The sequence below is a fragment of the Phallusia mammillata genome, chromosome 3, assembly GCF_965637545.1.
Source record: "Phallusia mammillata chromosome 3, kaPhaMamm4.hap1.1, whole genome shotgun sequence".
NCBI lineage: Eukaryota > Metazoa > Chordata > Ascidiacea > Phlebobranchia > Ascidiidae > Phallusia > Phallusia mammillata.
The window spans coordinates 3260964-3278096 of record NC_137254.1 but is presented as its reverse complement, the minus strand read 5'-3'; the positions used below and the strand labels follow the sequence as shown (position 1 = coordinate 3278096).

Genomic DNA, 17133 nt, shown 5'->3' with positions numbered 1-17133 from the left:
GTTTACAACTCAATATAAATAAATAAGACAAATAGTGTTTTATTCGATATCATAAATCAATGCAAGTACTCTCGGGGTACACCGCTCTTAGTTTAATTCCCCTGATTATATATTTTAGTTCGAAAACACACAGCGATTCCATGGACACAAGTTGCGCAAAATTATTAACATTTTTAGTGACTTTAAGGATGCCCCTATAGCCCTTTGCGTTTAATCGTATTAGAGCCCAATAAATGTGGTTGACTTCTTACTGAGGCGGTTTGCTTTTAAAGTGAACAAGGAGCTGTGTGACCGCTTGTTGGATTTCTGTTTTGTCTCTGCCCCACAATGGACAGGGAGTCCCGCTTTTCTTATCATAAAACCAATGTCAAAAAGAAGTCTTCTGGAAAGCGTAAAATATATTTTCCACAATTCTTAGAAATATCAGGTCTTGGTTAAGATTTAATAACAATTCAAAACGAAACGTAACTACAACAGTCCTGAACGTATAGGCAACGTATGTGAGTTTCCGTGCATTTCAATTTTTTTATAAATAACTCCCCAAACGTATTTACTTAAAAACGGTTTATGCTCCTGGCATTTGGACTTGTAGTCATATTTAAATATAATGCTTAAACTTGTTTTGCAAAAGCTACATTTTTCACATGCTGATCAGCGTTTTGCATTTTAATCTTGATTACGCAGCGTCCAATACCGTTCTCACAGCACACACTTTACACAACAAAGAAAATAATCACGGGAAATTAAACACACAAAAAATTTACAAACAAATGAATGTATTTTAAATTATTGTGGATGCATAACAAACAGTTGACATTCTTATTCAAACAAAGTGGCAGTGCGTTTAAGGCATTATTACAAACGAATTTATGTGATAAGATATGCTAATCCACCAGACAATTCGACATGTTGCAATGACAACCATTTTGTTCACAGTAAGCGAAGACAATTATTTCCTCAAATGTAAGAAGTTGAGATAAAAATCAATTCATAAACGGGATGAGCGCTGAAGCGTCCATGCAAACCAACGATCAAGGCAAATATATACATAAATTAAAGTATGCCAGCACATTGAAGGCTTTATATCGAATCAGTCAAACACCTTTCCTACATAAGAAAGCGCATTCCTACATGACAAGGTGAAAACTATAAATTTACGTATTGTGTATTTAATTTTCAATTACTTTAATTGTTTTTAATTTTTAAAAAAGTTTTCATATTTAACTTTTTGTCAAATTTAGAATGCTTAAATAGTTATCGCATTAATGCAAACATTTGTAAATCATAAGAAAATTACACGATTTACTCCTTTTTCGGGGAAAATTTTTGTGTTCGAGGATGAAACTTTATCCAACAACTTCAATCACTCTGTCGCCTTCTTGTACTGCACCAGCATTGTAGGTCACAGTCAATTCCGTTGGGCAACTTGTAATTGCCCCGATAGAAGATACATTTTGTCTCACATATTTTTTGGCCCTAGTAAGTTGATCTTCAATTGCTTTTGAGTAAAGCAATGGATTGAGAGCGCTGTTGATTGGAAGCAACAGACAAGCACTCAACACATAAGCATCTGGTGGCATCCTGATTCCTCCAACACTCAAATATCCCATAACACAAATTGGAATCCAGCAACAAAAGTCGGTCAAAATCAACCTCGAGATTCTTTTCTGCATCTTGGAACTGACATCATTGCTTCTGGCTTCTTTCATGCGGTTGCTTTGTTTGTAGAAAAGAACGTATGCAATCACCATGTAGATGAACATAAGGAAGTTGATGGTGATGAGGAAAGTTGAATATTCCCAAGCAAACTCATTGGTTGTGGCAAATAAACGTGGCATACAAACGCTTGTTTCCCCATAATATCCAAACTCTCCTTTGATTGGGTTGCGAGGAAATGCCATTGTTATAGTTTGTTTCACATCGTTCCAACCCACCGGTTCTACACCAGTAATTCTTTCAGCAAGAAGTGATATGTTTTCTCTGGAAACAAAATCATTTCCAAAAATGTTGTTTGGAAACCAGACATCAGTTGTAAAATATTCTGAATTGACTTGAAGTAAGGGAATAATTGCCAAAACCGTAGCCAAAATCCAGCAAATCAATTCACCAAGTAAAACTCTAAGAACACCCATGTTTCGGATTGTAAATGGTTTGAAAGCTGATGCAAGGCGAAACGTTGTCATGGCTGTCATTGTAAACGCTGATGCCTCTGAAGAAATAATTGCAAGTGCTCCAAGTCCTGAACACAATCTACTTGATCGCCATTCCTTGTCAAATAGACAATACGAGCCAGAAAATTGCCTGGCTTGAACTATAACTGCAAGCAGATAAATTCCCATGAGGAAATCTGAGCAACAAAGGTTAAGAATAAAAATACTGGTGTTAATAAAAACATGTTTGTTTCTGTCTGCATTCCACAAGCTGTGAGCAGTTGCAATAAACACAAACAAATTTCCTCCCAAGGCTAACACAGCTGTTATCCAAAAAATTACCCGGTATATTGGATTGGCGATCATTTCGTTGACATCTGCAAATGCGTCTCCAGCCAAGTTTGCACATTCGTCACTTCCGTCCGAACAATCGCGAATTCCATTCTGCACCAGTTTTATTTCAATCGAAACAGGTTGTTTATTTGTGCAATAAAACCTTACTTTTTCGCAACGGCATTTGCTTTCATCAGATTCATTGTCACAATCGATAATTCCATCACAAAGTGTTTTTCGGTCAATGGAAACCCTATCCTTGCTTTTACAATAAAACTGGGTTTTGTTGCAAAGTTCAGGAAATTCATCTGAACCATCGTCGCAATCAATTTTTCCGTCGCAAGCCTGTGAGATATCTATGCTGATTTTTTCTTTGGATAAACAATAAAATCTGTTTGGGCAATTCGCTTCCCCAAACCCCCAAAAACTGTCTACTATTCCATCACATATTGAGTTCAACAGAACTTTAAAATCATCGCCCGAATCGATGCGATCCCGAAACCAATACCTTAATGGTGGGTTGTCAGTTTTTGCACACCTAAATACTTCGTCAAGTTTAAGGTGTTTGGTGTCTTCTGGCAAACACTGGGTTTGTTTTAAGTGATTAGGAGCCGAGCAGTATTTCGTGTTGATTTGATCAACACATTGCACACTTGAATTGCACAACTTCCCACTTTGATCCGAACAAACAGATTTATTTTGACAATGCATCTGATTTGACGGACAAGAACCCCTTATATCTTCACACAAACTTTGATTCAAACATAAACACTCATCAGACATATCAAAACAATCCAAAATACCATCACAAACTTGCTTGGGTGATATGAGTAACTTTTTATCCAAGCACTGAAAACATCTAAACTTTCCGTTGACAAAACAAAGATCAGATTTATCAGAACATTGAGCCACTGAGTCGTAAACGTTGACTTGTGGTAATACACAAACACCTTGTCTCGATGATCCAGAGCATTTAAATCCAAATCCCGACATGATTTCGTCACTGTTGTCACTGCAACTACTAACTCTGTCACAAAAATCGCTTCCCGCTATTATATTTGCATTTTCACAAATAAAAACCTTCTTACAATATTTATGTTTCCTTTCGTTGCAGTTTGATGAGACACAAATCACATTCTTGTTTTCACAACGATTTATGTCATCAGCACACGACGGTTGGATTACCGTGTTGCACTCTGATGGGACTGGAGAATGTACACGATACCTGACAAGCTGCTCACCCTTACAAGTTGTGACAAACATTGTGCAAGATTGACATGTAAAGTTTGTGATTGAACACAGTTCGTCACTTCCATCAAAACAATCCTTAAATCCATCACCAATCCAGCGCAAATCTATGCATCTGACTTTAGATGGGTAACGTTTGTTGCCAGGATCATACGGACATTTTGCGTGAGCTCCAGAGCAGTTACATGTGTAATGTGTCTCATCACTACCATCAAAACAGTCACCATTTCCATCACATAACAAAGATCGGTCAATACAACTTCCCTTTGTTACAATGCATTGTTTCGTGCCAACACATGCACATTGGAACTTATGAGCTGGACAAGTGCAATTTACTTCATCACTCAAGTCGCCACAGTCATTTACTCCATCACATTGATATTTTTTGTAGATGCAACCATGTCGAGTTGTACAGTTCTTTGTTTTGTAACAATCACATTCAAAACGATTAGCTGGACAGGTGCAATTTGCTTCATCACTCCAATCTCCACAATCATTCCACCAATTGCATTGCCAGGATTTGTTTATGCAACCATCATCTCTCGAGCAGCTGCTTGTTTTATAACAATTGCATTCAAACATATCAGCTGAACAAGTGCAATTAATTTCATCACTCCAATCCCCACAATCATTCCACCCATTGCATTGCCATTTGTTTTTTATGCAACCACCCTTTGCAGTTGTGCAGTTCCTTGTTTTGTAACAGGGGCATTCAAAGGTATCAGCTGGGCAAGTGCAATTAACTTCATCACTCCAATCTCCACAGTCATTTCTTCCATCGCAAGTGTCGTCTATTTCAATGCAACCACGGCCATTTGTGCACTTGTTTGTTTTGTAACAATCACATTCAAACTTATGAGCTGGACAAGTGCAATTAACTTCATCACTGCCATCTATACATTCCGTGTTTCCATTACAATGCTTTACCCAATATTTTCCACACCCAATTACACCTTTACAAGTTGTGTTGATGCAGTCACACTGAAACCTGCCTTCTAGACAATAATCGCTAAACTCATCACTCCAATCACCGCATTCGTTGCCCCAGTTGTGTACAAACATCATTTCAACGCACCTTGGTTTGTCCCCACACCGACCAAACTTGTGACAAGCACATTCGAACATTGAAGAAGGGCAGGTGCAGTTGGAACCACGATACGGTTCCTCGCACTCTGAAAGATTTTTCGGTTCTGTGAATAAAATATGCTTCAAATAAATAGTAGTCAAAGGAAGTCTATTTCAATAAGAAATAAAGCAGAAATGGAAATGAATACATTCATTTATATTTCTGTTTTACAAATTGATGAAAAACACGTGTATTTATTTTCATTGTATAAATGGTGTCGTTTTTTTCCCATTATAGATTTCAGTTTTTGTTCAAATACCGATATAAAAGCCTAACCTTGACGTTTTTAAAATAAATTGATTTCCTACTTGTATAAGGTCGTGGAGCCAGCCTGAGATCCTCACCCGGACATTCACCTTCAACAAATCCGACGAAAAACAATAGAAACAATAACCACATCATGTATAAGATTTCTATTTTGCAACTGTGAAAAAACACGTATTCTTGATTGATCTATAATTCTATAGTCTATACCTATTGTTGTAGTAATAATAAAATGACAATGAGATCATCTCCTTGTGTGACTTCGTTTCCTAGTGTAATTTTATTTTCCAAGGCTTCAAATTAGGGGTGTGCAACCTGTGGCTTGCGGGTCAAATGCGGTCCATTCCATCAAATTGGTTGCACACCCCTATTTCAAATTGTTGCACATTTATAATTTCATGACAACTTGGTATGAAAATGGTTAATTATGTTTGTGACGTCATACATGTTGACCATTGTCTGGCTGATAATGCTTTGAACCAGCTCTGAAGTTGGGGCTAAATGGAAATGCTTGGTCGAAAAAACGAAAAATATTTGTTTGATTTTCCAACCAAGCGTACTAATTTTCGAAAAGCTTTCCTGAATTGTAGACAAAAGTACAATCAAAATAGTAGAAATGCATGTTCATTGGCCGCGAGAAAGCAGAAAAGGCAAACTAACAAATTAGGCACCACGAAACGGGGCGTTATGAAAGGCGTTATACCGAATTAGCCGGTCTCCCAAGCATCCCCATATGACAAGGCATTTACATGGTCGAACTGGCGTTCCCCTACAACGAAACTGATTTGTACAGCATACAAAGCAGGTAACGGTGCTTGTGATTCGACTTTCGACTGGTTTCTTCACTGGCCTGTGTAGCTCAGTTGGTAGAGCGCGAGACCTGGTAGAGCGCGAGTCAGGGTCGCGTATTAGAATTTTGGGGTCGCGAAACAATATGCGTTATTATGTCAGTCAAAATAAATAACATACTTGCGTACTTTTATTGTTTTTCCCGTGCATAGGCTTTCAGGGGTGCACAACCTGCCGCCGTGAACATGTTTATTAGCATATATGCACTGGCGGCCGTGACGTAAAAAAAAACTCTTTTGCCAAATATTTTGAATTTAAAACTGTTTTTAACACATTTTGTGGAACTTTAAAGAATATTACCAGCTCTGTGATGCGGCCGCCATATAGCGAAATGGTTGTGCGCACCTGGGCTTTACCCATAAGGGGGTCGCGCAGAAATTTCTGTTTCAAAATTGGATCGCAGAGCAAGAAAGTTTAAGTAGCCCTTATTTAGTGTTTCTGTTTGACTGAATTAGTATTACATTGGGTGCGTTCTGTTTGATTAAAATAGTATTAGTTAGTGTACTTTATTTAACAGTAGGTAAACTGAATTGACTGAATTAGTAGTAAAAACTGTATTTTGGTTGACTAAATTAATATTATTTAGTGTTTTTTGTATGACTGAAGTAGTATTAGTCACTGTATCTGAATTATTATTATGTATGTTTGTTGACTAATGTAATGTTATTTAGCGTTTTTTGTGTGACTGAATTAGTATTAGTAACTGTATTTTGGTTGACTGATTTAGTAATATTTGGTGTTTTTTGTGCGAGTGAATTAGTATTAGTCACTGCATTTTGGTTTCTTTAATTAGTATTATTATGTATTTTGTTTACTGAATTAATATTAGCAACTGTATTTTGGTTGACTGAATGAGTACTAGTTGCTGTAATTTTTTTGATTGCACTAGTATTAGTTATGGTATTTAGATTTGCTGAATTAGTATTATAGTTGATGTATTTATTATGATTAAATTGATATTGATTAGTGTAGTTGTTTGACTGAATTAGTATTAGTTACTGTATTTTAGTTGACTGAATTAACATTATTAAGTGTTTTTGTGTGACTAAAATAGTATTTGTTACTATATATTACTTGCATGAACTAATATTATTTAGTGTTTTTTTTTTATATACTGTATTTTAGTTGACTGAATTAGTAGTAGTTACTGTATTTTGTGTAACTGAATTAGTATTAGTAACTGTATTTTGGTTGACTGAAGAAGTACCAACAACTGTATTTTAGTTGACTCAATTAAAATTATTTAGCGTTTTTTGTGTGACGGAATTAGTGTTAGTTACTGCATTTCAGTTTGACTGAATTAGTATTACTATATGTATTTTGCTTGACTGAAATAGTATTTGTTAGTGAAACACTAAGACAACGAATTAAAAACCGCTTCACAGTGCATCATAAACAAAAGCTAAATGAAATCTTATACTTTAAAAACTTTGCTTACGACTCGGACTTTAGCTACTTTTGGAAAGCAAAAAACATTTTATGCACACCAGTGCTAGTAACTTGAGAAAATGAAAAAAATGCCTGGACCTAAATGCCACTATTGTCTGAGGTAGAAAATCGCATTAAATTCTGCCAGGAGTAATTAATTTTTCGATTGAATAATGCTCGACATAGACTGGCCCATTTACCGATATATCTCGACAAGTTTTATTTTAACAACAAACACTTCTCGTGAGACATTTTAGGTCGAAACAGTATGCACAGTCTGCAGCATGTCATTGATTGGCTCGATGCTGTTACTTACTTTAAAACTTCATTTTTAGATAATAACTTATATAAAGGTAACTTATACAGTATATAATGCTTGGTCAAACCGGATCTTCGCCTAATTCGTACGAAACTTGAGGTACAAAAAGCTCTTTTCATAGCACAGTGGTAGTCAATTTTTATTAATTGTTTGCCATAACGGTCCCTCTCGCAATTTTCGTCGCGGTCCAAGCTAAATGCATTCATGAAACTAAACGTATATTAGTGAAACAACAACTACCGTATTTATTCGATTGTAAGCCGCCCTCGTCTGCAAGGCGCCCTCGATTGTAAGCCGCATTTTAAAGTGTTGAAAAACAATGTAAGCCGCCCTAGATTGTAAGCCGCACGCTCGAATTTTACATTTTACGATTGTTTCCTAAAACAACTTTCTGTAGTTATATATATGGTATGACTATTTGCCCATATCTGTTAATTTCGTTGATAACTGTACCCAACAGAACGTAGATCGACGAGTGCAGAAATAATATCGGTATAAAATTAAAATGTAAGCCGCCCTCGATTGTAAGCCGCCCCGATTAAAAGCCACACAACTGCAGGTAAATCCAGTAAATACGGAATAGAAGTGAATTTACTCCTTGCAAAATTATTCCAAAAACAACATGATGGCTTAATTTAGTTGACTAACGCGATCCCTCTAATTTTACGTGGCGGACAGCTAAGGGACCGCGGACCCTAGTTTGAGAACCGCTGCTGTACAAAATTTGGAAATCAATCACGTAGCATTTACCTCACACCTACTACTCTAGCCAGCGTATCACCAAGGCCGTTATACTTATAGCGGTATGATTTGTATAGCACGGAAGTACCAAGAAGGGAAATTCCTATCGAAACCAGTAAGTTATAAAGACGGATATATAAGATTCCCCTAAGGGTGCGCAAAAGACAGTAGACAGATGAAGTCTATTGATGCAGATACGGAAGTTAAACTTACAATGGACTTTGTAGTTCATAACGAAAGCAGGATATATCGCTTTAGCTATTTCTCAAAGAACGTTCTTTGCTTGATTGCATTCAACTTCTCATAGGGAAACTTCCAAACAGGATATTCATGGCATGAGCGATAAGACACCATTGAAATTTGCACAACAACGTGAAGTTATAAAAAGGGGAACTTTGATTAATTGAAAAGAATACTGCATTAAGCTCGAGGGGAAATCGTAAGCGAGCAAAGTCGTGCATGCAACAAGCGCGACGGTTGACTACACGAAGCCTGTTAGGAAACTCAATTTGAGCTTGCAAAGTCATGCATGTAACAAGCGATTTGGTGGAATGAACGAAACTCGGTTGGAAACCGGATTCAAGTGGGCCAAATCATGCATGTAACAAGCGCTATGTTTAAATGCACGAAGCTCGTTAGGAAACTCGCTTTAGGCGTGCAAAGTCATTGATGTAACAAGCGCCATGGTGGATTGCACGAAGCTCGTTAGGAAACCGGATTCAAGTGGGCCAAATCATGGATGTAACAAGCGCTATGTTTAAATGCACGAAGCTCGTTAGGAAACCCGCGTTTAGGCTTGCAAGGCCATGTATGTAACTAGCGCTGCGGTTGACCGCACGAAGCTCGTTAGGTAACCCGCTTAAAGCGTGCAAAGTCGTTCATGTTTCAAAACAAATGTTACATGTAGTAGATTGTCTTTTTCAAAAGAAAAAAGTCCACATGCTAACTAACTATTACGGTGCCATCCAAAGTACATTCTTTGCCGTAGACAAGGGGGACGTTTTTTGGCTTTCGCTATTGACGGCCGCATCACAGGTGTATGTTTTAATAACGGCCGGCAATGTGTCCAGGGTTGCCAGGTTGGCCCGTTTCCGGCCAGAATCGACCTTTTTGGTCTTATTCCAGAGGTCTTGGCTGAAAAAATGATTATGTGTACACTAAAAGTAAATAAAAAACAGCACATAAACGCGTATGTCTGCTGGGCCTCTCATGTAAAAATCCTGTTCTAAACTCACACAATCCAAGATTGATGTTTTAACTTCGAATATCTGCCTTCAAACTGAAGGCATTTCTGTGTAATTGTTGGACAGCACAAAATAATCGAAAAACTTTTATATAATTTTTGTTCCACACTTTTTTATAACAGAACAGACACATTTTAGGTAAGGCAAAAAATACAATGAAATAATGTACCACTTTGTAATAGTTAGTGTGGTTACATGAATAACATTGTTTAATGAAGATTGGTTTATATAGGTGGGCAAAAAATTGGTTAAGCCATTTGTTTGGCAAAGATTTTGCTAAAGCTTGCTAAAACAATGCTTTTATAAGCTCATTAAAGTACCTAATTAACCATTTTTAGTTGAAAATCTATGTAACAAATGCTATGGTTGATTGTGACTGGCTTTTGAACATACAAGGCATACCAAAATTTAAATTTTAAACATACGAAGCCTAAAAACCATAAAGTTAAGAGGCTATGTAAAAATCACATAAAGGAACTATTTCAAAATATTACTGTACACGATAGAAAGACAACATATTATATAAATAGGACAAACAGTTTAAAGTTTTTCAACAACTAAAGCACTTGCCCCACCACCGCCATTACAAATACCAGCACATCCAAATTCACCTGGTTTTAATCTATGGGCCAAATGGGCAACAATCCTGGCGCCTGACATGCCAATAGGGTGCCCGAGTGACACAGCACCGCCGTCGACATTAATCTTTGCTTGGTCGATGCCCAAAAGTTTAATATTCGCCAATGCCACAACACTAAATGCCTCATTTATTTCCCATAATGCAATTTGGTCTTGTCGGACCCCAGCCATCTTAAGCGCTTTCGGTATAGCGAATGCAGGGGCCACTGAAAAGTCTTTTGGTTCTACAGCGGCATCTGCAAAGCCAACGATTCGAGCCAATGGTTTCAGACCAAAATTATTAGCTGCTTGCGCTGACATGAGGCATAATGCAGCTGCCCCATCGTTTAATGTGCTTGCGTTGCCAGCAGTAACAGTTCCATTCTCAGCTTGAAAAACTGCGTTGAGTTTTGGAATTTTGTCGAAATTCACTTTTTTGAAATCCTGGTCTTCTGACACTGTGATGTCGGGTTTCCCACGCTTTCCTAAAAAAGATAAATTCACATTAATTAATCATGATCAAATAATAAATTTTGAACACTATATACGGATCTGTTCATAATTTGATGGTAAAAATAATGGCCCGAATAGAAAAGCAACATGCTTTATTTTTGAAACGTTTCGGCAAATGCTCATGCAATCATCAGTAATATGAAGGTCACATCAGTTACACCCGTTTATATACACTTTATATCACAAATGATGGCATGAGCATTTGCTGAAACATTTGAAAAAATAAAGCATGTTGCTTTTTTTGTCTATTTGGGCCATTATTTTTTACCATTAAGTAACGACTGGAAACGTGACCTTACTAGTTATCAGTTTAAACATGAAACAGTACACAACAGAAATAAAAGCCATTAATTGACATTTAAGTAAGCTGCAGACAGTACATGCTGTTTTAACACAAAATGTCTTATCAATACAGCAGATTTTGGTAGGGTATGGGTTTAAAGCCTTTTACTTCTGTAACAATCTGGCATGGTGTATATGGCTATGCTAGCTTGTACAAGCAATGTCTTGTCACCAAAGTGTTTAATAGAGCATATATATCAATCATGTTTCATATGCATATATAAGCTATTGCTGCCAGGCATATAGCAAGTTTATAGAGCTCTTCTGGCAAATGTATTTTTATTCTGACATTTCAATGTCCTATGCAGGTCGTCTTCATCAGGGTAAATAACACTGAATGCGACTAGTACAGAGCACAATAACAAAGGAAAATTCATGAATTCGAAAATCAAATGTCGGAATAAAAATACATTTGCAAGAAGAGCTCTATAAACTTGATTTATCAAACATGTTTCATATGCAATCAAATTGTACAGGAAGTTTTATCCAATATTTGTAAAATATACTTTACAATTTACCTTCAATAATGTAGTGTTTTATAATGTGCCGGTTATTCTACCTAGCGTGTGCTGATGGTGTGCTGCGTATTGGACAGCAACATAATAAATCTGGTATAATCCCGCAAAGCGTGAGTGAGACGCTACAAATAACAACATCAACAATTTCATCTTTAAACTGCCCATCTTCAGTAGCCTTTGCACTTCTTGTATATGACTCAATGGCATATGCATTTGCTCTTGACGAGATATTGAATGTTTTTTGCAGTATTCTATCCACATATACCCATGTGAAATTTCCCGTAAGCATCAGTCAAGCCATCATGAACAATAAGGTCGATCATTTTTACGCCACCATACGCCGGTGGCAGTCGTGGCATCAAATGGAGCATTTGACATGCTTTCCATGCCACCCGCCACCATGACGTCTTGGTGTAAACACTTGATTGATTGCGACGCTAATTAATTTCATTCCAGATGCACAGACTTTGTTGATTGTTGAACACGGAGTGCTTGTTTTTAATCCTGCACCTAAAGACAAATATGAATCAACATGGATAAAAAATTCCGTAGAAACAAAGGTTGATAAATTACCAAACATAAAAACTTAAAGCTCAACCATTCTTGTTTTTGCTCAGCCAAGAATCATTGCATAATAAGTACAAATGAAAAGTAAATGTAGAAAATATTTACAACCTGAAAGCAATGCCATTTTGAACATGGCAATTTTTAATTTGTATATCCCACCCTTATGTCTGCAAAATACTTTGCAATGGCTGTATAAAATATTACTGCTGGATAATACAATATTATCCTAATCAGGTAGAATATTGCTTTAACATGTTTTGATCATCCAAGTGGGCTTGCAAATTAATCTTTTTAGTGCAATAATATTTATAATACTAGAAATTGATTTAATTCAGATTCGTCTGGGCTAAAACATTTTCTTCTGTTTTTTTTTACCAAAATATACAGCAAATGCAGGTTTAAAAATAACCGCTGACATGTGGCACAGCTGTAGATGCAGAAGGAAACATTCCAATACGTTATATGGCAGTGCGCTCACCTTAAAAGAGCAAAACAAAAAGGGCAATAATTTATTCGATTCTTTGCGGGTTCAAGTGCAACATAATAAAAGATGTTGTTACAAACTCTTGATTACACTTTTGCCTCAAGCAGTTTAAACAAGCCTGGCTGACTACAAAAATTTACAAACGACTTTGTACATTTGCGTTCCTATTTAACCCAAAATGACACATGAAAAAGGTTGTACGGAACGAATATTATGCGGTTAAACATCACCCGAAAGTACAGATGACCAGACATACATGCAAATGATCTACAGCAAATAAAAAACGTTCGATGACAAAATTGAAAACAAAAATAGCATTTATTTGTGTAAAAATAAATATTGTCTCTGGTTTTTGATAGCAAGTCACGCGATACAGTGCACAATGATGCATTTGTTCTTCAGATTGCATTAAAAGAAGAAATGCTGGATATTGTTTAAAAAAGTATTGCTCATCCAGCAGTTTTATTGTAAACAATCGACGTTTCGACGTCCTATACAAGACGCCTTCATCAGGATAATGACATAACTTGCAGGACAAATTTCTTTTAAAGCGACAAAATGCAAACCACACACATGTAAAACAGCGATAACAAGATCACGCGGCTGCAAACTCGCACCACCGTAGCGATAAAACAAGCTCAGTGGTGTAAAAGCGACCGATAATTTATCGGCATTAGAACATCTGTTTTAACGTTCATTGTGTTGGCGCGTGAATGGATGTTCCAAGACTCTAGGAAACTTCGCTTGTGAAAATCAGTTTCCTTCACCAACACTTGAGCAGCAGAAAAGTTAATGCTGTGATGGTGAGTGGTTGCATGGTTTGCCAACGCTGATTTCTTCGCATCCTTCTTGCCCACATCCCTTTCGTGCTCCTTCCGGCGCGTATTTAGACTTCTACCAGTCTCACCGATGTATATTTCGTCACACTCCCCGCACGGTATAGCATACACCACACCCCTAGTTGCAGTAGCATCTAGAGGATCTTTTGGGTGCGACAGCATCTGGCGTAGGGTGTTTGCTGGTTTGATCCCAACCGATACTCCGAAATCGGTCAACATACGACGGATTATGTCTGTTAACCTTGGTATGTAAGGTAAGGTGACGAAGGCACGTTCTTTGTACTGGATTTCTTTCCGTGAAATCTTTTTGTGATCACGGAGAATCCAGTTCGGGTAGCCATTTAACCGCAGGGCCTCATTTACCCTGTGCAACTCCGCCTGAAGCAATGCTGGGTCTGTCGTCAAGCGTCTGGCCTGGTCTTTAAGTGCTTTGACAACAGCCCTTTTCTGGTACAAAGGATGATGGGATGTGAAGTGTAAATAGCGCATGGTACTGGTCGGCTTGTGGTACACACGCGTGGAAAGTTTACCATCCGCCGCTTTCAAAATTTCCACATCTAGGAAAGGAAGCCGGTTCTTGCTTTCCAATTCCATAGTGAACGCAATTCCTCGTTGCACATTGTTTAAATGTCGTAGAAACTCTGTTACCCGGTGTTTATGAATGATACAGAATGTATCATCTACATATCGTCGCCAAAATCGTGGTGGTTTGTCAAAAGTTTGCAAGGCGCGTTCCTCCACAGACTCCATGACCATGTTGGCAACGGCCACTGACACAGGAGAGCCCATGGCCGTGCCATACATTTGCTTGTAAAAGGAACCTCTGAATCTGAAGTAAGTTTGTTGCAAGCAAATCTCCAGACCTCTATGTATGTCTTCATGTGTCCATGTGGTCCTGTCTTTAAAGCTGTAATCATCGAGTAACCGTGACTTGGTTATTTCCAATGCTAGGTCGATTGGTACGTTGGTAAACAGTGAAGTAACATCAAATGAAACCAACGTTTCGTCTTCACTCAATGATTGTTGCGCATTCAAAGATTTTACAAACTCTGCAGAATTTCTGACGGTAAATTCCGTGTTTCCGATCAACGGCGCTAAAATTCGAGCCAAATACTTGGCTAGGTTGTAAGTGGGGCTTCCGATGAACGACACGATTGGACGAAGAGGTACATTCTTCTTGTGGACTTTCGGCAATCCATATAACCTTGGAGCAGAACCATCTGTGCTGTGCAAGTGATGGAACATCGCATCTGAAATACAGTTCTTCTCCTTGTGCAAAACACCAACAAACTTGTTAAGAACTTGTTCCGTTCTTCGGGTCGGGTCACGTGGCAGTTTCTTGTACGTGCTTGAATCATGCAAAAGCTCGTGGATTTTGTCTTCATAAACCTTGCGGTCCAAAATAACGGTACTATTACCTTTGTCTGCTGGTAAAATGGTAATGTCGTCATTGGCTTTTAGATCTGTGACTGCACGACGCTCGGATGTCGTAAGATTACAAGGATTGCCCCTGTGACTTTTAATGCAATTAACAAGCTTGCTTTGTATTAGATTTTTGACATGCAACGGCAAAGAATAAATACCCTTTTCAACACAGGCCAGCATACTTGCCTTTGGAACTGTTCTTGGTGCCACTGCAAAGTTGGTTCCTAGTTGCAGGACCTTTAGCTCCACTTCGTTCGGCTGATAGCTGGACAGATTAACGACCCAATTTTTCTTCTGAAGCTGTCCGGTTGCATTTACGGCTTCCTGGCGTTTTGGGACAATCGAACAGAGATGACGTTCCGTGTTAATCGTAAGTTGGCGTTGAAGGGCTTCGTTACCCGATTTAACATACAGTTCAAAGCGACACATGTGATGGTGTGAAAGAATTGCGGCTAATCTGAGCAAAAGTTCTTCTGAGAGCTCAGAGCATTCCCTTATCCGATGGTGAGAAAGGCCTATGCGCAGTCGAATGAAGGCCATTCCGCATTTCCACATTATCTTTTTACCCGCGGCCGAATTATGAGGCGATCTGAACCGAAGCGACCGAGGCAACACATTGTCACTAAGGCATCTATGGTTGAAAAATAAGTGCATCTTGTGTCTCACAATGCTACGTCTTAGATCAACGTATTTCCGCAACTGCGAAAGGACGCTGGGTCCATACAGACCTTTAAATTCATGAAATAAGCTATTGCTGCCAGGCATAATGTATGACTAAGTATTGCTCATCCAGCAGTTTTATTGTAAACAATCGACGTTTCGACGTCCTATACAAGACGCCTTCATCAGGATAATGACATAACTTGCAGGACAAATTTCTTTTAAAGCGACAAAATGCAACCACTCACCATCACAGCATTAACTTTTCTGCTGCTCAAGTGTTGGTGAAGGAAACTGATTTTCACAAGCGAAGTTTCCTAGAGTCTTGGAACATCCATTCACGCGCCAACACAATGAACGTTAAAACAGATGTTCTAATGCCGATAAATTATCGGTCGCTTTTACACCACTGAGCTTGTTTTATCGCTACGGTGGTGCGAGTTTGCAGCCGCGTGATCTTGTTATCGCTGTTTTACATGTGTGTGGTTTGCATTTTGTCGCTTTAAAAGAAATTTGTCCTGCAAGTTATGTCATTATCCTGATGAAGGCGTCTTGTATAGGACGTCGAAACGTCGATTGTTTACAATAAAACTGCTGGATGAGCAATACTTAGTCATATTTCAGTTACATACCTGTACTTTCCGGAGAATCGGTTTTCCGATCTCTTAACGTGAGTCGCAATCCTTCCTCCGCTGCCAGACCCGCAACGTGATGTTGCAACTGTTGCCAGTCTCGATCTCTCCGAGGAAGAAAGGCTCGAGTATCCGTCGATCTTACATGAACCACCATCAGTTGAAATTGCTCCGCATCCATCCAGGGATCCGGACACAGTAAGCCAGACGCTTCCTCCCGATCCTGCTCCCGCTCCTTTACTTGCATCCGCAGGGAATCCCGAAGAGATAAGAACATCAGAGCCATCAGCGTGAAGACTGCCGTCAACACGTAAAGAGTGCGCTTTGATTCTTATTGTTGAACCGGCGTTGCTGGTCGCTGTACCTCGGCCAGCGAAACCTGCAGTGGTGGGTTGTTTGTAAGAGCTTGGTGGGACAAGACACTGTGGTTCGGTTTTCAGATACCAGCCACCTCCCAAGCTAGCATGTACACCTCCAGCGAAGTCTTCCGTTCCGCTGGTTGCTACATCGGGAAGATGCTCCAACGGGACTTGAGTTGAGGATTTACCGCTTACACTCATGCCTGAGTCGAGCTCGAGCGTTGCTTTGGCTGCACTCAAATCGATCGACTCAAACTCAACGTTGACGCCGCTCTTGAGTGTAAACTCGTTGACAGCAAGACAGAAGTGGTTTTCAACTGTGAAGTGAGATCCTCTCTTGGCTGTAAAGGTGCTGATGGAATGGCATGTGCTTTCCTCTGCTTGTTGTGCGGATGCGAGTAGAGAGGTTTTAGCAAGGTGAAGTGAAGATTTGTCGTCAAGGATAATGTTGGATGTGGTGAGATTACCTAAAAT

General features: G+C 38.7%; 1 protein-coding gene and 1 pseudogene across 1 annotated transcript; both read right to left on the bottom strand.

Annotated features, from left to right (window-relative positions):
• Nucleotides 1–9767: 9767 nt before the first annotated feature.
• On the bottom strand, nt 9768–13123 carry LOC145218539 (acetyl-CoA acetyltransferase, mitochondrial-like; annotated as a pseudogene).
• On the bottom strand, nt 12964–15563 carry LOC145218219 (uncharacterized). The gene is made up of 2 exons (XM_080085619.1): nt 13512–15563; nt 12964–13011 (listed from the first exon to the last, which is right to left on the bottom strand). The coding sequence occupies exons 1-2, from the start codon at nt 15561–15563 to the stop codon at nt 12964–12966; spliced, it is 2100 nt and encodes a 699-aa protein (XP_079941745.1).
• Between the last annotated feature and the right edge of the window lie 1570 nt (nt 15564–17133).

What these genes read in the sequence shown, in the direction of transcription:
- LOC145218219 (XM_080085619.1), bottom strand. Translation starts at nt 15,563, where the DNA reads ATGTGGAAATGCGGAATGGCCTTCATTCGACTGCGCATAGGCCTTTCT. An exon ending in TTTCTGCTGCTCAAGTGTTG is followed by an intron (nt 13,012 to 13,511) that starts GTGAAGGAAACT and finishes TATTTGCTGTAG; the next exon opens with ATCATTTGCATGTATGTCTG.